This window comes from Microtus pennsylvanicus, chromosome 16, assembly GCF_037038515.1.
Source record: "Microtus pennsylvanicus isolate mMicPen1 chromosome 16, mMicPen1.hap1, whole genome shotgun sequence".
Classification (NCBI taxonomy): domain Eukaryota; kingdom Metazoa; phylum Chordata; class Mammalia; order Rodentia; family Cricetidae; genus Microtus; species Microtus pennsylvanicus.
In genome coordinates, this window is record NC_134594.1 from 47,395,962 (window position 1) to 47,419,208 (window position 23,247).

At 50.0% G+C, this 23,247-nt stretch overlaps 1 protein-coding gene across 2 annotated transcripts in view; it reads left to right on the forward strand.

The window, feature by feature from the left end:
- The first annotated feature begins 1,795 nt into the window (after window positions 1–1,795).
- Tmem154 (transmembrane protein 154) overlaps window positions 1,796–23,247 on the forward strand; it is a 33,175-nt gene continuing 11,723 nt past the window's right edge. The window contains exons 1-6 of one of the 2 annotated variants that reach the window (XM_075950566.1): window positions 1,796–2,075; window positions 11,418–11,669; window positions 11,758–11,796; window positions 19,372–19,399; window positions 20,361–20,446; window positions 22,158–22,215. In XM_075950566.1, the coding sequence (XP_075806681.1) occupies window positions 2,012–2,075; window positions 11,418–11,669; window positions 11,758–11,796; window positions 19,372–19,399; window positions 20,361–20,446; window positions 22,158–22,215 (527 nt within the window). In that variant the 5' untranslated portion in view covers window positions 1,796–2,011. The remainder of the gene's footprint in view (window positions 2,076–11,417; window positions 11,670–11,757; window positions 11,797–19,371; window positions 19,400–20,360; window positions 20,447–22,157; window positions 22,216–23,247) is intronic. The other variant, XM_075950567.1, reaches the window with a different exon arrangement.

The following is a 23,247-nucleotide window of genomic DNA, read 5'->3' on the forward strand; positions in this document are numbered from 1 at the left end:
GCGGGCCTGCCAGTCACAAAGATCAGTGCCTTGGGGTGAAGACTGAGGCCCTGGCTTCCTGCTGAGTGTGTATCAGAAGTTAATCTGAGACCTTGGCAGTCACTTTCCAAAATTAATGGTTGGTGAAATGAGAACAAACAGGCAAATAGCCCCTTCCTGCCACATTGTCCCTGGTGATTTTAGCTGCAGTGGGTCGATCTCTGGGGTGTTCCCACTTTCCGATCAATAATGGTATTTCTTCCCCTTAGATGTACTGCATCAGGCTGTGAGCACAGAGGTCAGAAGACGACAATGACATGCTGTGCAGGGTTTCTCTGCCATCTGGCTCTATGTGGCCCATCATTCTAACAGAGTAACTCTCACGCTACCCAGAAATGACGCCTAGCCTGCGTGTGGGACCTAAGCTGTGTGTCCATCCCAGGCTGGAAGGAATCAGACAGACAGCCTTGCCCTTGTCCAATGCGAGCATCAGCCTAAGAACCAAAGCTGCGCTTCAGAGGACGGCAATGGCAAAATGCAGCTCGGAACACCCGGGTCCCGGGTCTTCTCTTTTGTAGTCGTGTGACACAGCTGAAGAAAAACCCACTCCACTGGAATAATCGCCACCCAAACCCTGCGCCACGGTGTCTTGGAGCCAGGAGCCTACTGACTCTCAGCGAGCCTGCCATGAGTGGTTCCTTCTCTGTGGCTGTCAGACCGCTCACCTGGCTCATCTCGAACACATCTATTTTCATTTGCGTTGTTTCCGAAGTGCAAAAGTGTGTTGTGTCAAGAGGGGCTTTGATCGTCACTTTAAGGCATCAGAATGCCTGCTGTAAGTCCATGAACACACTGGTTGTAGCGTGAATCACCGAGAACTGAGGTAGACACAGAAAAGCTGTTGACCAGAAAGCAAGTTCATGGCTGTGACGAACCCCAGCCCCAACCACCCAGCAGCTCCCCTGGGACAGGATGGGAAGGAGGGTGACACCGGGCCTTAGAGGAATCCTTGGCTTGCCTCTTGGCTTCCCTGCCTCTAGGCATCACAACAAATGCAGTAATCAGTGGTGTGCCTAGGTGCTAATCCACCCAAGGGAAGGGCTCCAAAGCCTCCAAGCTGCCCCAGTATGCAAAAGACCCTCCCTCCTTCTTCTCTGTTTCCATTGGGTAGGGTTTCTAGCTTTATCCTAATCCTATGCAATCCTGTTTTGCTGGTTAACAGCTCCGTAGAAAAATGCACTATCATGTAAAAGAAAGGTCAGGCCATACAGGTCCACGTTCCACCTGCACCTCCCGTGTGCAGAGTCTTCCTTGCAAAGATATTTCTCCCAGGGAAGCAAGGCACAGTACTGTCGGTAGGTCCAAATGGAACCTATGGGGGAAGCAGGCGCTGGAGGGTCGAGGCGGAGAAATAAGCCTGGCTTGCTGGAGAGCAACGGACTGGCTGTTTTCTGTGTCTGGACAGCCTGTGCTGTCCATCCCAACAGCGACTAAGTGCGGGAAGTTGTTTAAATTGAAAATTAAGTTTACTTCATGTACAAGTGCACTTTGCACGAAGCTCAGTCCGGTGCGCACTACACGATGTGGCTAATGGCTATTACCAGACAGCGCTGACTTCAGACATCAGCACTGAGTTCAGGTCAGTGCTATCCAAGGCTCTGGACAGTTCCAGAGATCCGCCAGACAGATATGCAAACTTGCCAAGTCAGAACGCCTTTGTGGTCCAGGCTCCCTCCCGATGCTGAGTGACACCTGAGCAACGGACTCGGTTCTCAGGGACAGCAAGGTGGAGGAGGCCCAGACTCCCGAAGGCTAGGGAGGTGCTAACTGAATCAGTGCTGGGCGAGCAGCTACTCTGTTGCAACCCTTGCCAGTCTGACAGGCTCCTGCAGAGTTACATCACTTCCTAAAAATCAGGCAAACACCTCTCCTTCAAGTGAGCACCGACCCAAAGGAGCAGGAAACAGGAAATGTGCGCGTCGGAGGGCGGCCGGGGCTCCGCAGCATCCTGAGCGCAGGCGAGCCAGCTGACATGACCGCGCTTTGCATTGCCCTGGTCTCGGCCCTAGGGCTGGCGCTTGGTCACTCCGACCAGGGTAAGCGACCTCCTGCTGGGAACGAGGATAAGGAAGCCTGTGGGTGCCAACAGCTACGGAACTCTTTCGGGGAGGGTCCCACTCAGAAAGCCTAATCCTTTCGGTGAAACTTAAGAGCGAAGAAAATTAAAAGTGTTTGGGAGGGCGAGACTGGAGGGCGGATCTTGCGTTCATCGCGCCCTCTCGCTTCTTCCAAACCCCTGGCTATCTTTGCCTTTTATGATCCCTGTAATTAATCAGCTTTACAGGGCATATTAAGAAAACCATAAACTTTTTGGCAGTTCGTGGAAAAGAATGTTCCAGTCTGCTAAAAGACAGAAGTAATGATTTTGCTTTAATAGCTGAGAGCTTGGCTGGTTCCAAAAACCTCCTTGTGGGAGGGAGGGGAGCAACTAGGGTATGGAACTTTACTCTTGGTGAGGATGTGGGGAAAGATGTAAATGGAAAGGAGTTACCAGGCGCCCGGTTGTCCACGCTCTAACATCCAGGTAATTCTTTGATCTGGTTTTCTTTGATCTTGGTTCCATAGGGGATGTTTCCTTCGCACCCATTGTTACTCATGAGCATTTGCTTTAAAGGCTGATGTGATGACTGGGAGAGGCAGTACTGTATCTCAACACTCTAGGCTGAGCAGCCGTTGACTGGCTCTCATGGCAGTTGCTACAACAAGCTCTCTCAATTGCGTCTGTTGACTTTCCCTTTGCAAATACACGTGCAGCCCGTGGTTTCTGAGGATGGGTGGAAGAAACGCCTGTTTCTAGGGAAGGGCTGTATCTAAAGCAGAAGGAAAATGTGCTATTGTTATTTAGATAGAAGGGTGACATCAGGCACTGAAGTCAGAGACCACAGCTCTCTGGAGGTTGGTGGGTATGCCTCCCAGCCTCTCGGCCTCCCTTGCAGGACACTCTTTAGGTGGTGTGCCCTAGTGTCTGAAGTAGCACGGGAGGGGTGTGTGTGTTACTTTCAAAGTGAGACCGGAAGTCAATACTCGTTTTGTGCCCTATGCTTTGGAGCTGGGAGGAAGCTGGAAGGAGCCTTGAGGACTTGCAGAAAAAAAAATCGTCTTTTATTTGTCTTCGCCTTTCCTAAACTCTGTCAGAGCTTAGCAGACACTAGGAACTCAGTAATTGTTAAGTTGCTGATTACTGAATTACTAAAGCCATCCCTGAAATGCCTATGAGGCTGATCTTCAAGAAGCACAGAGTCCCTGAAAGCAGAAGTCAGAGAGGAAAGTGTGGTTGCACTACTGTGCAGAGAGCATCTCTGAGCGTGCTGCCTGGACCCTGCTTGTATCCCCATCTAAAAGATGCAAAAATACCACTCGCAGAGAGCTAGATAATATAACGGCGGCATATTAGGACATTAGTCCAGGGAAAGGCTGGTCCGCAGAAAGCTTAGATTTTAAAGTAATCTGTGCGTATCCTTTTGAGCCAGTGCTGCTTAAGAATATGAGTTAGATTGGTTTTATTTTACACCTTTAGTTATTAAAAAATAAAGTATCGGTGGATGTTTAGCAGAAAAATCCAATCTCCTGGACAGTACCGTTCTCTTTAGTGCAAGCATCTTCTGAGGTCCACCCCCAAACAAAGCTTTCCAGCAACAAACAAGTAAGCTGACACGGTACAGATGCAGGAGGCCGGCCTCATTCCCTGTGGGTCAGCCTGCCTTCTGGCGGACAGCCTGGTTCAGAATTGAGAACCGTCTCAAGTGAAATTATCCCCTGAGAAACAAGCAGGAGGCAAGAAGGAAGATGGCTTCCCTTGGATCTTGACCAAATCGACGAGCACAGTTGAAAAGTCTCTACAGCTGAGGCCAGTGCAGGATCTTCCGGAAGCTGGGACTGAGGTCTGTAGAGAGGAGGACCCATCTTTGTGTCTCTGAATATTAGTAATGGAACTGGATTTGATGCTTGTCCACAGGAAAAGCAACGTTGAGAGTTGAGTTTACTGTGGGCTGCTGTAAGGGGCGGGGGAGCAGGAGCTGGAGTAGAGGCAGAGTGAGCAGAGATGCTGGGGACTAGCTTCTGAGTTAAGAGCAAGAAAAAGACCAGGATGCTAGAGCCACTTGGTGAGAGGCTTTGGGGTGTGGGAACCGGGAGAGAAAGAATGATGCACGCACAGCTGAGATCTGACTCCAGGGTCGCAACACCCTTAGAGATATAAAGCTTCGGCAAAGAGAGAGAGAGAGAGAGAGAGAGAGAGAGAGAGAGAGAGAGAGAGAGAGAGAGGAAAGAGAGGAGAGGAGAGGGAGAAGACAAAGAAAAGGAGAATAGAGGAAAAAAGACGCATAATGATATTGATGCCTGTGACCCCAGCAGGGTGGGTGGGAACTCAGAAGGACTAAGGTCAGTGCTTAACTGGGCCATAGCGAGAGACCCAGCCTCAACAATAATAGCAACAAAAACAACAGCAAACCAAACCAAACCAAACAGAGGATGGGGCTTAAAAGTGTCTACAGCCCCAGATTCCAGGAAACTGAGGAGGGCCTTCAGGATGCGTGCAGTTCTGGGAAGATGCATGCCCTGTACTTGGCTGTTACTGTTTGCACCACCCTCGCTCAAGTACGGCCCACGATGTGGAGAAACAGGAACTTTGCAGGGCCTATCTGCAGCTTAACCCGCCCACTGATCTTTTGATTTTAGTAATCATTATTTGCATTTCTAGAAAGTCTGACATATGTGTATTTTCCTTGGTTTTTACTTAAGCTTGGCTGTTTGCACCTTGTGTTCACCTTGTGTCTGCTGCTATCCACTGGATGGTTTTCTTCTACCATTTACATAGACTGAACCTTGCTGCTTGCTGGACGCTCGGTTTCCCGGTCATGAGGAAAGTCTTGAGTGCCCTGAGGGTAGAGTCTGGCATGCTCGCCTGGTTAACTGAACTCCAGATTCTCTCCACCAACCCCTAACTCCTGGAAAGTGCAGTATCCTCCTCTGTACCACACACTGGGAATGAAGCCGCAGCTGTGTTGAGCTTAGAGGAGGCTATGGCTGGACCTGGGGCTTCACCTCAGCTGTGGGACAGGCAGACAGTGGGACTCTGTCTCTGAGAGCTGAGAGGAGGGTGTAACACCCCTGGAGAGATGTAAGCCATCAAAACAGAACCAAAAATGGGGCCAGCCAATAACCAGGAGTAACTATAGGGACAGGGAGGTGGCCAGAGAGAAAGATAAAAACAACTAAGCCAGATTGAAGGTCTGAAGAGGCCTGGCTTCCACAGGGTCAGGGCTGTCCCAGCTGACACTGAGTGTTGAATATCATTATCCACCCTGACATGACTCTTTAGGTCATGGCCTGGTGGGTATAGCTTTAACTTTTGTTTGTTTTGTTTTGTTTTTGTTTTTCGAAACAGGGTTTCTCTGTAGCTTTGGAGCCTGTCCTGAAAGTGGCTCTTGTAGACCAGGCTGGCCTCGAACTCCCAGAGATCTGCCCGCCTTGGTTTGGGAATGTCTCTGTTTGATGTGAATTAGCACCATCTTCCTTTTTCCTGCTTCCTCACCCGGTTGTCATTTCTAGAAACCAGATCCCAGTGGTTGCCGAGGTTTGCCGATAGGTTGTAAAGTGCCTGATTTACTTAAACGTTAGCTTACCCTTTCTAAAAAATCGTGTTTGTTCGCTTATTCATTTATGATTGACATCGCCAGAGTTAGAAAATAAAAACAAGAGAACCAATTACATGGATCTTAGATAGCAGAGCCCAGAGCTTAATGCATAGACCAGACTGGGGTCAAACTTGTGATTTTCCTGCCTCAGCTTTCTGAGTGCTAGGGCTGCAGACATGCTCCTCTGTGTCCAAGTAAGAGTTTCGTATTCCGTTCTATGTAATGTTAATCTATTAAAGACTTGGCAAGTGTTATAAGCTAGAATGGCATTCCAGTGTATAAAGAGTGGCCAGGTAGCCCAAATCGCAGACTTGCCAAGTGAAAACCTCAAACAAGAGTCAGCCTTAGGTTAAATAAAAGCAAGCTTCCTGAAAAGGAAGAAATAACAAAATACTTGAAATGAAAAAGGCATTGGCTTGGGTCTCTTGCGTGCTCCATCAGACTCCACGCCTGACAGCGGCTTCCATACTCCCATCCTGGATTGCCTCAGCTGTCTGTGTGCTCCGGTTACCTCTTCCTGACAGGTGTCAGGGCAAACATCCTGAGTGATCACCGTCATTGAATACAGATGATCAGACCCGGAGAACTGCAGAGTAGCCAATGAAATCAACAAGGCCTCTGCATCAGAGGGGAGGAATCGCGTGGCCTTCACGTGTGAGCGTTCACCCCTGGGGCACAAGAGCCAGGAGCAGCCTTTCCTCACAGGGGACTTACAGCTTTGCATTAAGGGTTTGTGGCTCCATCTTTTTTCTCAGTCCAGGTTGCTTTGGAAAGAAAATCACCCGCGGGCTCTGCTCCTGTGACAGGGACACACCATATGGTCCCAGAAGGAAAGCTTTAGGGTAAGGAGGGTAGCCAACCTGGTAGCCAGGAAACGAGTGACTGACAGTGCCACCCCAGACCCACCTGCCCTCCATGGAACCCAGTGCCTCCTGCATGCTTTCCCGTGGAGTAGCAGTCCAAGCCCCATGAGCCTATTTGACATTTCCGTCAGTCATTCTGTCTGTAAACAGCTGTTTATACCAGACTCCCAGGGGCCAGGAGAGCACCGAACAGCCAAGAGCAGACCATAGAGAAGTTCATGGTGGGAATAATTCCAGGTGATAATTGTTTTTTGTAAGATAGGGGCTTCTCTGTGTAGTGCTGGCTGTTTTAAAACTCACTCTCTAGCCTGGCCTCGAACTCAGAGATCCTCCTGCCTCTGCCTCCTGAATGCTGGGATTAAAGGTGTGCACCACCACCACCTGGCATGGATAATAATAACTTGGCACAGCTTCATGGGCAGAGAACTCGGAAAGGGCAGGGCATCAGTGGTGGTGCCCTGCTTGGCACTAGCATCTGTGTGTATCACACACCGTCCACCCCTTCACAACCAGGCCGGTACCCAGGACGTCTGGTATGACCATTTCTCCCAGTTTTGTTTCTGGCCACCCTACCATCAGGTTGCACAAATACCGAACAATTAATTTTTTAAAAAGTGACTTCTAGAAAAGCCTTAACCACTTAATGGTGTATATATCTGTTTACTTCGTTCCTAAGTCTCCTTTCTGCATATGGTCAATAAGTCTGTCATCAGGAGTAATGGAAAATTAACATTCTGTCCACTTGTTTGTGGTTTAGCTCAGTAGGTCTCAGCCCAGCAAGCGTATTTACCAGAGTAACTAGGAAGATTGTAAGAAACACAGTTGGGCCTAGGGCTGTCGCTTGGCAGTAGATTGCGTGTGCTGCAGAAGACTCCAAAACACACGCCCCGTTATCCTGGCTACATCTCTAGATAGCATCAAATAACCCGTGAAGCCGAGGGACAGTGACAGTTGGGGACAGCTGATCGTTATTGACCACAAAACGGAATTATTCAGGCCACAGCCTTCAGATCAGATTACTGTCTTGGGAGCTAACTGAAGCCCACTACATGGCGCACTACACGGTAGAGTGCTACATGGTAACGCTGGGAGCACTGCAAGGTAACGCTAGGAGCACTGCAAGGTAACGCTGGGAGCACTGCAAGGTAACGCTGGGAGCACTACATGGTAACGCTGGGAGCACTACATGGTAACGCTGGGAGCACTGCAAGGTAACGCTGGGAGCACTGCAAGGTAACGCTGGGAGCACTGCAAGGTAACGCTGGGAGCACTACATGGTAACGCTGGGAGCACTGCATACTAACACTGGGAGCACTACATCGGAACACCGTGAGAAGTACCTGGCAATCCATGATTTATGAACCTTCCCATCTAGTTCCAACCACTATAGGCTCCAGCCACCATGCCGTGCTGTCTGCAGACCTCTTTGGGAGGTGCAGGTTCTAAAGCCAGGCTCATACCTCTCAGACTTAATCGGCAAGGGGAGTGCTCTGCGCTTGCCTTGTTTCTCCCCTAATGTATCCTGGCCAGCGTCTCCCAGGGGCTCAGCCTTCAATGAAGACCTTTAGTCGTTGTGCTTTGCTCATAGGTTGGGTACTAGGCTCCCAGGACCCGAGTTTGGATTCTTGTCAAGCTTCTAGAATGAACAGTAGAACAAGAGCGAGTTGAGGTCGCCCAAGGGAGGGTGAGAGGTGAGAGGCCTTAGAGGTTGTCTCAGCCTTGGCTGTGCCCTGGAGTCCTCTGAGCACCAAAGCCTTTGCCCCAGCCTCTGATATAGAGACCATGGGTAGGGGTGAGATCAGAGCATCAGGCTTTTAAGTGCCCCAGCGGGGGGAGATGTAGTGATATTTCATTTGTATTTTAATAAATAAAGCTTTCGGGAAGTCCAGAGAGCAAAGCAGCCAGCCATTGGCTCTTACCTCTACCTCAAGTCAAAATGGCGATCCTGCCTCCAGGAATCTCAGAGTGAGGCTATGTTTGAGAGCTGTTTCCTTCTGTTTTATAATCCTCTCTAGTTCTGGGATTAAAGGCGTGCACCATCACCGCCCTGTTTCTGTGACAAACTAGTGTGGCTACTGGGATTAAAGGTGTGTGTCACCACTGCCTCCTCTGTAAGACTGATCCATGCCACTATTTTATTCTCTGAACTTTAGGCAAGCTTTATTTATTAAAATACAAATGAAATATCACCACAGGAGGAGGGATGTGTGGCTGAGGCAGAACTGCCAGAGGTACCCTTAGATTTTGTTTTGTTTTGTATTTTTAGTACCCTTAGATTTTAAAGTTTGTTGTTCAAAATAGAATCTCACGTAGCCAGGGATGACCTTGAACTTGTGATGCTCCTGACTCTGCCTCCAAAGAGCTGGAATTGTAGCTTCTCCAGAGCTGAAGTTGCACCCAGGGCTTTATGCTCTGCCCCTCAGTTTTCTGTTCTTTCTCCTTTTCTGCTTCTAACACAAATTGGGTTCTTCCTTCTTTGCTCGTTTCTCTATGCAGATGTCAGGGTGACATGTAGGTGGGAGTCTTGCATTTAGTTTCTTTGAGCATCCTCAAGTCACATAGATGGCCAGTCACTCCAGAGCAGGAGAAAGCATGGGATGCCGGGTGTACGTTGTTCCGATTCATTGTCCATGTTCTAAGTACCGAAATCATGTGGGCACACCCTCTGCCCGGTCAACAAAGGCCAGCACGGGGGTCGGGCTGACAGCATCTCAGGCTCTCCTGAGTTAGGAAACATTCTCTTATCAGCGCTTTATTTCACAGGACCTCAGCAGTGTGGTACTCTGTCGGTTGGTATAAAATACACCCCCATTTCAAAACCAAGAGGGGTTGGGATGTCACTCAGTGGTAGAGCATATGCTCACCTGTACAAGCTCCCCAGCACCCCAGAGCCAAACGGTCTTCATTCCCCAGCTCTCAGTGCCAACTACTCAGCACAGCAGAACCACAAAACCTAGAAGATCTCCATTACACATTTGTTCCACTTTCAAAAACGAGAAGTTAACTGGCTTGCTCCACCAAGAAGCAAAGTCATTTCCATTCAGTGGCTGTCCTCAACATGGTGACGAAGGCACACATGCAACTCGGTTGTTGGAGCTTCTAGATCTCATCTCATTTCGTCCCCCACTCATGAAGATTCCCCCCAGGGTCCTCACCAGGTGTCTGCACTGTGAGTCCCAGATGTGTTGGCCTGGATACGGTCAACGAACCCTCCTAAGTGAGCCTGGCGATTTGGGGCTCAACAGTCAGATGAAGAAATGTAGCTTCACTTCGTCATCAAGTGACTGGCGGCTCCTGCCCCCTTTCAGTGAGCAGAGAGAGAAGGATGAAATGGAAAAGCCGTGGGAGGTTTGTGACGGGGTCCACTTGAGATGACCGCGGCTAGGCTGCCTCAGAAACCTCTTGATAGCTCCGCAGACAGGCGCTGGTGATCTCCATAGGGCCTTCTGCACGGCACGCGTTGCTTTAGGATTTCTTCTGCCATGTGCTTACTGACACCCCTCCTCCCCACACCCATCTGCACTCACCCCACCCCCAGCTTCGCCAGCTTTATCCCCGTTCCTATCACTCAGGTCCTGAACGACATCCAGTGTTAGACTATAAATGAGGAAGTGACAGTAGGCAGGGGGGCTCCTGGGGGACAGCTAAAAGCAAACAAGGAAAGATGGGTAGGAGACGAAGGCAGTATCGGCTGTGCCACCCTGGTGTGTGTGTGTGTGTGCGTGCGCGCGCACTCCAGGGCCCGGAAAGCACAGCGTTGGTACATCACATGTCTGCCTTCAATGATGCTATGAGAAGGGCAGGTGAGAAGGCCTTTTGGGGGTACTTTCAGGGAGCAGGTTCTAAAAATGGAGAAAACTCTTCTCAGGTCCCTTGGCTATGAGCACAGAGTGGGGAAGTCCTGGGTGCACAGTGTGTCTGAGGCCGAAAGGAGAAAAGCTGTAAGCCCTGGGGAGCTTAGCCCTGGCGGTGCCCACAGCTGGACTCACTTCCTGCGTAACTCGCAATCTCCACCACTGTGCTAAGCCCTATTGCTGTGAAAAAAATGTCACAGACATTCCCAAAGCACAAGCCAGTGTTCCTTAGAGAAGACTAGAGTTTGTGGAGGTACCTAGAGGCCAAGTCGTGGTTTATGGGCTCCCTCATGCCCGTTGGGTTAAAAGCCCGTTGCTCAATGGCTGTGGGAGAAAAAACAAGACAACACTCAAACACTTTGGGATTGAGGGCACGCACCACCACAACCAGCTGCTCCCATTTTCAAAATGAAAAACAAACAAGCAAACAAAAGGAATTCCTCGTGCATCGTCAGAATGTAGGCGGGACAACGGACCTGTTCCTCAGGGAAAGACATTCCCGCCCATTCGTCTGCAAAGTGTGGACAGGAAAGATCCAAAGGTCAGAATAGATGACAGGAGTGGGTGGGTGGGTAGGTGGGTTCTGTGTCTGTGGGCGTGGGGTTTATCTTAGTGCCTGGTGCACACTAAGCCTTCCTTCAGCCTGTTTATTGTTATTTATTGGAGGGGTGGGAGCTGTTCATGAGGTTAGGCCTGGCTAGGACAGGGGGAGAGCTATGGGAGGTTGTTATGGGAGCCTCTCAAAGCATAGGCCTGCAGAATAAAGATGCAAAAAGCAGGGGGGGGGGGGAAGAGGGAAGCATTTGTAGAAGGGTCGCCTCCAGCGTTGACTCCATGTTCAATACACTCCCAGCTTGAGCTTCATTGAGGGCTAACCAATAAATACTCCATGTTGCACTGAATGGGAAAGCCAAGTCCAGTGGACCATGTTCACCACCGAACACATCTAGGATATAGTTAAAACTCACGGGAACCGTGACATGTTGGCCTGTCTCCATGTCATTCTCCATCTTGTTCATGTTCAGGCATCGAGGAGGAGTTAGAGCACTCAGGATACAGCACCACAGAAGACGATAAGACGGATGAAGTGACAACCAGCGCTTTGACTCTGGTGAGCACGGAAGTGTTAACTGCAGATACGAATTCTACACACACTGATGAGCCCCCAGACCCGCAGGGGTTCATGCTAATGGTGGCTGTCCCCCTGGCGGCGCTGGTCATTCTTTTATCTGTGGTGCTCCTTGCGGTCTACCTTAAAAACAGAAGACACAAGCAAGGTAGGTTACTCCTGCATTTCCGTTTTTGGATGACGGCTTTACACCTCAACGAGCTGCCAGAAACAATCTGCTTTCTCCTTTTACGCAGAGCCTTCTAGCCAAGGATCTCAGAGTGTCTTGCAGACATGTGAGTATCTGCTTGGTGCCGGGTGGGGGGGGAGGGGGTGGTGGTGGTGGTGAAGTATAACTGATGAGTGTATATCCCACGGAAGTTTTCAGAAGTTAATAATGCCATTGTCTGTGTGTTTTTCTAAGTTTTCCGTCTACATTGAGATTCTAATATGCTGCTGTTATTGGAGCATGTTTGAAACCAGGGTCTTGGAGAACCTTGCCCACTAGGGAATCTGACATTTCACTTTGTGGGAGGAAGGGGTCAGGCGGGTGAGGTGTGGGTCAGATTGGCGGTAAGGATAAAGGGTTGAGGAGGTCTTCACTCTCCTGCGACGAGAGGTCTTTGGTCGACGCTTACTCTACGATGGATATTTCTTGTCCCACCCCACACTTCAGTTTGACCTTGAGAAGGGCGGAGAGAAACTTTCCTCTTGTTCCCACTGAAGCCACACACCCATTTGGGAATTGTTAACTGGCTAAAGATGACTGACTGGAACCGGGGTAGGAAACTCCCCATCACAGGTGCGCTGTTTTTGTTTTGCAAGACAGGGTTTCTCTGTAGCTTTGGAGCCTATTCTGGAACTAGCTCTTGTAGACCAGGCTGGCCTCGAACGCACAGAGATCCACCTGCCTCTGCCTCCTGAGTGCTGGGAATAAAGGCGTGCGCCACCACCGCCGGGGCACAGGTGCACTCTTAAGTATAGTAAAGCATGAGCGGAAAGCTAGAATTCAGGATGTGCTGGGTCCCAAACTAGTAAAATATGACTGGTTCCAGTTTTTGTTTGTTTTAAATTACATGTGTGTGTGTGCAAGCATGCACACACCCTGGTGCCCGTGTGAAAGTCGGAAGACAGCTTGCAGGAATTGGTTCTCTGCTTTCACCATGTGGGTCTTAGAGATCAAACCCGGTTCTCACGCTTGGCAGGGGCGTCTTTACTTGCTGAGCCAGCTCTCTGACCTAGGCTTCAGTTTTTAAATTGAAGCTTTTAAAAGTCATTTCAAACTTCACTTCAGGGATAGGAGCTTCTCAAGTGACATGCATAGTCAGGCTTCCATAGAAAATCCATTCTGTGTCCTCCAGGCCCGCGAACAGCGCGCCTTGGTTTCCTTGCTTTCTGTCTCGCTCCAGGACAGTCATTGATTGAGCTCAGGGAACAGCCAACAGAGGAGGTAAATGGAGCTGGGGAGCAAGCGCTAACCTCTTCTCTCACAGAAGGAACTGGTAAAATAAAAGAGGAAGAGGAAACCCATTCTCTACTGCTTGATAGTTGAGAGTAACCTAGCAACAGTTGGTCTCGTGGGAACTCCTCTGTAATCTGTGGTTAAAGCAAGACCCAGTGGAGCTGCCCAGACCACGCCCAACCCCCCACGCTCCAGCCCCCACCCCACTCCACCCCACCCCACCCCGCACCATCGCCCTGGCCAGACTTGAGCGCCTTCCTCAAAGCGGTTCTCCTCCTCAGTCTCTAGAGTAGCTTTGGGCTACAGGCATGTAACACCGCACCTGGCTCTCTCCTCTACTCTTTTTCTAACCTCAGAGGAAGTAGGGAGTTCCCTGTGAAACCTCAGTACTCAGGGGAGTCCAGGGCCGGGGCCTCCAATCTCACGGAAAGCTCTAGTTTAGCCTTTAGAGCTCTCATGCGAGGAGCAGCCCTGCCCTCCGTCTGGGCCCCAGCATCCCACACTTAGCCACTGTCCAAGCCTCTACCGGTCCAGAGCCTGACCTGACGTCAGGGAGGCCCGAGGCCTGGTGACTACAGAACTCCTTCTGTCTGGACTTTCTTCTTGTTTGCTTGGCAAACTTCCACCCCTCCCTGGGCTGAGTTCATAGCCGCCCCCCTCCTGTTGTCTCTGCGTCCACGCTCACCGTTGGCAGGGTTCACGCTGGCCTCCTAAGGGCACTGGTAGGTTGTTTCCTGTTTTGTTTTGACCGGCCACATCATGCTCTGCTTGAAGGTCAAAAGGACCGAGAACTTGCCTTTACTCTCCTGTTTGCTGGGCACGGTAAGATGTCGTGACCTCTCATCGAGGTGAGAGAGACAATGAAATCAAACCGCTTAGCTCTACAGTTTCCTCCGACTCAGCTCACGTGCCCGTTGGTGAATTCAACACCCTCGCAGAGCTGTGAAATTAAATGAAGTTGTGTCTTTAAACACGCCTAGATTATTAAATGCTAGCAATCTACGTCTGTGTGGGTTTACACAGGTGTCTCAGAGGCGCAAAGAGACCATCAAATCCTGTGGAGTTGGAGTTACAGACTGTTGTGAGCCACCTTGTGGGTGCTGAACCCTGATCTTCTACAGGAGAGATAAATGCTCTTCACCACTGAGCCGTCCTTCCATCTCCTTCACTTATTGTTATTAAATATTTGCCTAACATGATCTTCAGTCTGCAGTATGTTTGCTGTACGTGTTGAAGGTGTGGATGAACGAACAAATGAATGCCAAATCCTTTTTAAAAGAAAGCTTCACACTTTCAGAGGTTAAAAGCAAAATTGCAAACCTGCATGGTGAGGTAAGGCTGTCATCCCAGCAATTAGGAACTGAGGCAGAAAGAGGCCGAGATTCAGGGTAGCCTGGACTACAAAACAAGACTTGTCTCAACAACAACAAAGGCCGGATTTACACATTATCCCTAGCACAGATTGGCGTGTTGTCTTAGTTTAAATATGCCCCACTTTAAGAAAATACAGCATAGAAAACTTAGAATTCTGAAACCATAGATTTCAGAGAAGCTTTTTACACACGCATACGGATATGTGCGGGTGTATATCCATGTATGTGCCGTTCCATGTGCATGCATGGCCACTTGTGTGTGGAGGTCAGAGGGCAAGCTGGAGCATCTGCTTCAGAAACACGGTGCCCTGCAGTGGCTATAGGGTTAACTGAGCGGCCAGCACACACCCCCGGGATCCTCTTGTCCCCATCTCTCCAGGGCCGGGATTGCAAGCGTGGACCCCTTTCCCAGAACTTTGCAGTGGGTCCTGGGAATTGAACTCAAGTTCTCGTGTCTGTGAGGCAAGTGCCTGACTGACTGAGCCATCTCCTCTGCCCCAGAAAAGCTTTCGATACAGACCCTGATTTTTATACTAACCACTACTTTTATATAAATACAAAGTCCCTTTTCTAAAACTAAAGGCTGCCAGGCTAAATGCCTCTTAAGAAGTCTACTCATTTGTACTTAGCACAATTTCAATTCAAAGGATATTTAAATAAATAAAATTCTATTTTAATACTTGGGTTTTCAGGAAAAATAAAGCCATCCCACTAAGCTCGATAGGCAGGCTTGCTTTCTGGGACAGGTGGACACCTGTGCACAGGATAACCCCAGGAGGTAGAAATGTACATACCGTTTCCATCCCATGTGATGGAGCCTGGACCCTCCCTCCACATCCAGGGGATCAACTGGGGAGGACTTGACCCTCGACCTCCAGTGTCACACCGTGTAGTGGGCTAGCCTGCTGTCCGCTACCCTAGACCTCCAGTGTCACACCGTGTAGTGGGCTAGCCTGCTGTCCGCTACCCTAGACCTCCAGTGTCACACCGTGTAGTGGGCTAGCCTGCTGTCCGCTACCCTAGACCTCCAGTGTCACACTGTGTAGTGGGATAGCCTGATGTCCTCTTCCCTGGACTTCCAGTGTCACACTGTGTAGTGGGATAGCCTGCTCTCCTCTTCCCTAGACCTCCAGTGTTACACTGTGTAGTGGGATAGCCTGATGTCCTCTTCCCTGAACCTCCAGTGTCACACTGTGTAGTGGGCTAGCCTGCTCTCCTCTTCCCTAGACCTCCAGTGTTACACTGTGTAGTGGGATAGCCTGCTCTCCTCTTCCCTAGACTTCCAGTGTTACACTATGGTAGAATAGCCTGCTGTCCTCTAGCCTAGAACTCCAGTGTCACACTGTGTAGTGGGCTAGCCTGCTGTCCACTACCCTAGACCTCCAGTGTTACATCTGCAGTTGCTATTTAATCACTGTAAAGTGGTGTGAATGCCTAGGTATCAGAAACATAGCTAAACATATTTGCATCCTTTTCACAGCATCAGGATTTCCTGAATAATAATAAATTCACAAGGGGGTAGTTTGTTTGACAGCAGTTTTCCAATTGATCCTGCTTTTCTTGATAGCCAATTAAAGTAGACATAGTTTTTATATTCTGACTCTTACTATAATATTAATTTTCAATCATATATTATTTGTCATACAGCAAATCTATCCGCCTGTCTGTCTGTCTGTCTGTCTGTCTGTGTGCCTATCCACCCATCCATCCTTCCAGGTCACTGAATCGCTACAGGGGTGTCTGAGAGGCCATAGTTGCTAGCAGAGCTCTAGGTGTCCCTAAGAGGACTGAGACACCACAGCTGGGAACCCAGCTGGTCTGCACCGGTTTCTGTAGGCTGAAATGACAGATGCAGGCCGGAGCTCTGCAGGAGATGCTGCCACAGAGTCGGGCTGCAGGGCCAGAGCCGAGCTGCCCAGGCAAGGTGCAGGGGAGGCTGCAAGGGTAAAGGGCAGGGTCTGGGATGGACAGATGGAAGGACAGACAGCAATATTAGTAGGCTCTACCTGGAGTTCTCTGCCTATTAACGCACCCCCCTTCTCTCTCCCTCTCTCTTCTCTTTCTCACTTCTCTCTCTTTCTCTCTCCCCTCTCTCTTTCTCTTCTGTCTCTTTTCTCTCTCTCTCTTTCTCTTCTCTATTTCTTCTCTCCCCTCTCTCTCTGTCTGTCTGTCTGTCTCTCTCTCTCTCTCATACACACACACTCACACACACACACGGTGGTCAGCTGACAGTTGGGTCGGGTTGTTACCATCACAGTGCCCGCCGTCCAGTCTTTGTAGTTCAGATGAGCGACTTCCACTGTTTCTTCAGCCTGGTGTGTCAGGTGACTTCTGAGGCCCAGTGTTCCTGATGTGACTTAATGGGCTCAAGTGCAGCTGCCGTCTCAGACTGCTTTGATAATGTACACAGTGGTACCCTTTCTATTCTTAGTAACGTCTTTGTCCCTGTGTGCCTTATGCGTAGTTCTGACAGGTGATGTCATTGCCAGGGCTACCCAGGCCACAGTTGTTCTCCGCCTCAGAACATGGGCCAATTCTACCTGCAAATTGGAATCTCTGAGGGAAAGACAGCCTGAACTAGGGCAGGGCACGCCTTTCTCAGCATCGGGTGGATGCACTGGGTGTCTCTCAAAGAACCGCTGTGCAGCATGGGCAGGAAGTCTTCACTCAGAACGGGCTGTGGCTGCCTGATGCCTGGCTCTGCTGAGTGAGTCTCTGGCTCAATCAGGAAACCAGGTGGCCAGAGCCCTCTGCGGCTTTTTCCCTCGGCCACTGAGCCAACCATCTCACCGTCCAGGACCCAGAGAGAAGAGGTGCTGGGAGGGTCTCATCAAGATACTTGATTGTGAAGGAGAAGAGTAAGGTGGGGGAGGCTATGACATGGTGGGATGGAATGGGGGCGGGTGCCCTAAATTGGTGGCAGTTAATGAAGAGATGTAGGCCACGTGGAGTGGAGCAGGCAGGACCTGATTGCTGAGGACAAGTAATTGGTCTCCCCCTGGCTTAATGCTCTGCTCCGGTACTCTCCCCAGATGTGTTTCTGTTGCCATGGTGGCTGGGGCAGAGGTAATGGCCCTGGCGCAGGGAAGATGAGGCCACGGAAGGCTTTTTGCTCTTTTAATACTGATTACAGAGCCTCTCATTTGGTGTATCTGGAGCACTTCGGTAATGAAGTTTTAAACTTTCCCATCATCTGCATGCAGGTCAGCTCCTCCTCACCCCCAAGCCTGTGGGGAGCCCAGAATAGGGAAAGATCAGAGCAGGGCTGTGGGGTCACTTGCTCCCTGAGAAATTAGTAGGAAAGTTAGTAAGCAGGGATTGTTCAGAAGTGCAGAGTGACGGGCAGGGGGTTCTCTCTACAGTCCCCAAGCACCGCAGACATGGGGGCGTGGGGGTGCATGCTTATAATGCTGGTGCAAGAGGGTCAGAAGTTCAAGGTCACCCTCAAACATACAGCTGGTTTGAGGCCAGCCTGAACTAGGTGAGACCCCCCATCTCAAACAACGGGAACAAAACTGGGGGCACAGAACATGTAAGAGGAAGCCATCCTGCCCCCTCCTAAGCTTCTGGCGAGTCAAGGATTGCAGGAGGCTTCCAACCCTATTCAGGGGTGGAAGACAGGACCCACAGTGCCTTCGAGGCAGGCAGTGACAGCAGGAATCCTGCATCTGCCCCAGCTCTCCTGGGCTAGCCATGCCGCTCAAGTGTGCCAACCGGCAGGACATGGCAGCCTGAGCTGCCCTGAGCTCAGTCCCGGGTGCCCGCTGCTGTGTTTCCTTGCCGATAACTGTACTTCAGCAGGCTAGACACCAAGCGGCCTCCGCTGCCAGGGGTCGGGAGCATCTGACTCTCCGGGGACCTTGGCAAAGGTTTGCTTTCCAGAGCACCTGTCTTGCTCACAGTGCGCCCACTTGTCATCCCTGATTCCCTTCCCAGGGCGATGTTGGTCTCCCTGCCAAATTAAACAGAGCTTGCTTGGGCTAGGCTATGATTCTTGCCACCTGCTCATCTGGAGTTTTATCCACGTTAGAGCTGTTTTGTCAAATTTCACCTGACTCTCACCCCAATCAGCATCCATTGAAGGCAAGCTGGTTGGAAGTCCTGCTATTATAATAATGAAATGTCCAAGATATCAGATGTGAGTTTAACTCCATCATAGACAACTGAGATTAAAACCTATTCATCTGCCTAGTGAGTATTTGCTAGGTGTTGGCTGGGTACTGCGCTAGCAGGAGGGGGGCTGGGGCATGTCACGGTGAGCAAGGCAGATAGATGCTCTCCTGGCCCTTTGGGAGCTATGCTCTAGTGGGAAAGACAGATGAAATAGACTCAAACAGATGGATCTTCCTGAATAGAGGTGGGGATTACTGCCTGAGAAGTGGAGGGATCTAGACGTTCAAAGAGCGGGCTGAAGGGGACTTTCAAAGGCATCCCTTGATGGGGTCGCCCGTGTGGCATAGGCTCAGAACGATGTGTCAGAAGGAAGTGATCTGGAACATGGTTTTGTTGAAGGCAGGTCAGGAATCAACCCCTGGTTTTGCTCATTTGTTTATTTGTTTTTAACACTTCCTTTCTTTCCTGACCATGCTTTTCTTCTTCCCGCGGATACAAAAATAATAAGGAAGGTGAGCACTCCCGGGGAGCACTCCTCTCTAAAGGTGGCAGAGCCCAGGTTCTGGGGGGGATTGGGACCTGGTTTCACTGCAGCAATCTGCACTGTGTGCCTTGGAGGCTAATGGCGGCTGCTTTAGCAATGTGACCCACGGGCCTCACGGTGCCTCAGTGGTAAAGGCTTTGGATTTGATCTCTGAAACTCACATGGTAGAAGAAGAAAACCACCTTCCTCAAACTGTCCCCTTGTCTTCGCTTAAGTGCTACGGGTCCCCACGCACAGAATAAATAAAGTAAAAGCAAGGTTTTTGAAAAGACGATTCACTCACCGCTCTCTCCTTCCCATTGTAAAGGAGACTCAGGGTTGTTGCTGTAGTCCCCACAGATGGTCAGCCCTGACATGACTCCTGTGTGTTCTCTTTCAGACGAGCCCATTGGCGAAAACCTGAAAGTGTGAGTGAACCCTCCCCACCAGGCCTCCGTTCCCCTGCTGTATGGACAGTAGCGGGGGGGGGGGGGAGTGGACAGAGCCGTTAACCGTCTGGGTGGTTTCTCTTGTGGGCCAGTACCCCTGGACTCTGGCAGCCCCCACAGTCACATGGGAGATGCGTCTTAGTCTCCAAACCTTGCCCAGTGGTCTCTGCTGTTGTCACCTGCCAGAAAGGAATTTTTGTCTGGGTGCTACCAGTGCCCGATTCGTAGCAGTTAAATATTCTCGTGCTGGGTGAACACCAAAAGCATGGAGCAATGACTCTCCTGCCCCTCCCATCATCTTTCCTGGAGTGGACACGACCTGCTTCATTTCCCAGTGCGACGTCCGCGACGCACTCAGAGCTGCAGTCTTTCCTCCCTGGTTCTGTCCATCCTGATGGCCCCATCCATCCTGACCAGAGCTTTTGCCCCTATTCATACCCTCGAAACCTGGGACATGGGGCCGGGGCACTTCTGAGAGCGGCAGTTCCATTGCTCCCAGTTGGGAAAGCCTGGGCATTGAAAGAGACCAGATAAAAGTATCCTGATGACTGGCTTCTTGATCTGGGTCGTTGATCAAAATTCCAAGAAAAGAGAAGTGTCACTAGGCGAGGCCAGGAAGCTGAATGAGGCAGCCTCTGAGCACCCTGGCAACCGTGGCTTTGGTCTCCAGGGAGCAGTTTCTCTTTGAGTTCACCCCTGGCCTCTATGCCATCCGGTTTGGCCTGAGTGACAGATGAGGGGTTCTTGCAGATTCTGCCTTTCTTGCTGTTAGTTTGATACTCCTTTGATGAGGACAGACCTTGGGCAGGACTGGGGCATGACACGCTGAATCAGGTTGTTTCTAACTAGGCAAGGTGCTAGATTCTTTCCCCGATGAAATTCAGTCGGCAGGGCTTGTTCTTTTTTTTTTTTTAAACGTGCGTTTCTGCCCTCTGTCTAGCCCTATTTTTGAAGAGGACACACCCTCCGTGATGGAAATAGAGATGGAGGAGCTGGACAAGTGGATGAGCAGCATGACTAGAAACGGTACGTGGAGACCCGGAGCGTCTGTTTGCCTCTCTGGTGATGGAAGGTTAGCAGGCTGCCTCGGCTTCAGCAGCCGCTCAGGGATTCTGAAGCCACACTCCATCTGGCACAGGTCTGAATGGTCCTTAAGTGTCCAGCTTAATCATCAGCATCGCATCTGTGGTTGGCACCTGTTTTTAATTGTGTACACGTTGAAATGGGACCTTTCAAAGGGAGATGGCGTAGTTATTTGTTCCTTTCTGAGTTTGTGCATGTGTGTGCGTGTGTGTGATGTTTGTGTGTGTATGTGGGTGTGATGTTTGGATGTGTGTGTGTATGTGTGTGTGTGATGTTTGTGTGTGTGATGTTTGTGTGCATGTGTGTGTGTGGTGTTTGTGTGTGTGTATGTGTGGTATGTGTGTGTGGTGTATGTGATGTGTGTGTATGTGTGTATGTATGTGTGTGTGGTGTATGTGTGGTGTATGTGATGTGTGTGTGTGTGTATGTGTGTGTGGTGTATGTGTGGTGTAGTGGTGTGTGTGTGTGTGTGTATGTATGTGTGTGTGGTGTATGTGTGTGTGGTGTATGTGTGTGTGGTGTATGTGTGGTGTAGTGGTGTGTGTGTGTGTGTGTGTATGTGTGTGTGGTGTATGTGTGGTGTAGTGGTGTGTGTGTGGTGTATGTGTGTGTGGTGTATGTGTGGTGTAGTGGTGTGTGTGTGTGTGTGTGTGTGCAGAGGAAAGCTGCCCTCTAACACACTCCATTCATATTCCTTTGAGAATTTTTCACTGAACCTGGAACTTGTTGCTTTTTGGTTAGATGGTCCAGACAGCAAGATGTCTCTCAAGCACACACCGTGCGTGCTCTTACGGGTATATATAGCCACACCGAGGTTTTCACAGGAGTGCTGAGTATTTGAGCTCAAGAACTCGATGCTTGTGCACTAAGGAGACATTTTGCACACTGGATGACCTCTTTGGGTCACTCATTTCTATTTTTAAAATAGGTCTGCCTAGTTAGCTACTAGCTTATGTGTGTGTATGTCCACATCTGTGTGCAAGCAGGAGCATTTGTGCACATGCATGATACCCAGAAGAGGGTACTGTGTATTCAGTGAGAAACCCTGCCTCAAAAAATAAGGTGAAGAGCCATAAGTGAGGGCACCCAGTGCCAAACTGTGCCCTCCACTTGGGCATACATGGGTATGCATACAATACACCACGCCGCTGTGTGCATGTGTATGCGTGCATGTGTGCGTGCGTGTGCATGAATGTGTGTGTGTGTGTGTGTGTGTGTGTGTTAGAGAAGAAAGAAGCTCCCTGGGAGAACCTGGCCACTCCCCACCTTCCTGATGCTCCTGCCATAAGTTGTTCTGCAGACACTTCAGGACCTGAGGCACAGCCATCTTATTCCCGTATCTGGCTTCCAAGTGGCATATTCTGGTTTTCAGAACACAGTGGGCTTCAGGGGACCAACTAAGCAAGCCGTGATGGATTGTGCCCTTTTCAACAGGGGCACAGAACACTGCGGCTTCGTGTCTGTGTGACTCGGGTGCTTATCATTTCAAGAGTCTCAGCATCATTAATCTTTGAACCTCTAGAACTCTCTAGCGGGGCTGTTTCTTCACGGGTACCCACATAGAGGGTATAGTCCGTGCCCGGCGGTGTCAGTTTTGTGGACAGAAAAGGCAGTTCTGGTGACTAACAACGGACTTGTTTTTCTGCCGTCTTAGCTGACCATGAATGTTTACCTACTTTGAAGGAAGAAAAGGAGCCAAACCTCAGCCCAAGGTACGTCTACATCTGCTTTCTCTCAGGGGTCATGGAGGGTGGAAGCGGGCCACAACCACAGTATGATGTTTTGTTCACCTTCCCTATGCCCGGCAATTTAATTTGTCAGCTTACATGGAGGACTGTGCGGTCAGGAAGCGTGTTTTGGAAACTACAAAGGGTCCCAGTAGCTCTTTGCTTAGATATAAATTAGTATTGATGTGTCCTTGATGTCTCAAAGAGACTCTATTGAGCCTTTTTAGTCCTAAAATTTGCTGTTTATAGCAAATTGAACTGTGAGGTTATTTGCCTTGGATGGATAGGTGTTTGGTAAGGAAACAGGTGGCGAGGACAGGCCCAAAGGAGCTGGCTTTCAATAATCGTGATTAGGAGGAACATTTCAAAAAGCGAGCCCACAAACAAAGGACCCTAACCCACCCAGTCTGGATTACTATCAGAGAGAAATTCAATGAAAATTAAAAACGTACTCCATTGTGCCACTAGGTGGCTCTGCTTGATAGAAAATTTTAGTGCCTTGGGGCCAGGTGTAATTTATTAGCCCTGAATGGTATCATTTAAATGATAGCATCTTTGTGAGGAGGGAAATTAGTGAGTTGGGGGGATTGCAATTAGAGAGTTGTTTGCTCAGTAGGTGGAGAAAGCTAGAAGGGATTAAGGAGGGGGCGAGCTTTTCAGAGAATGGCTATGGTTTGGGGGGTCACCAAGTTATCTGCTGGGTGTCGGGAAGATAGCCAGGCAGAGCTGAGCGGTGATGGTGACAGACAGAGCGCTTGTGTCAGAGAGCGTGGTGAGCGGCCGTGAATACACGAGTTATCAACGCACTTAGATGCTCCGGAATGCAGTCACCCGTCACCAGGCCGTTCCCAAGGCCACAGTACTGCACGTGAAGATGTTATTAGGTTTTCCTTCGGGGTCTTTGTCTCTCTGCAGCTATTCCCCTAGAATCCCAGGGTGCTACCTACTAGTTCCCCAGCCTGTGGCTCTCTCAGTGATGAACTAACACAGTCCTACCCAGGCCAACCTCAACCTGAA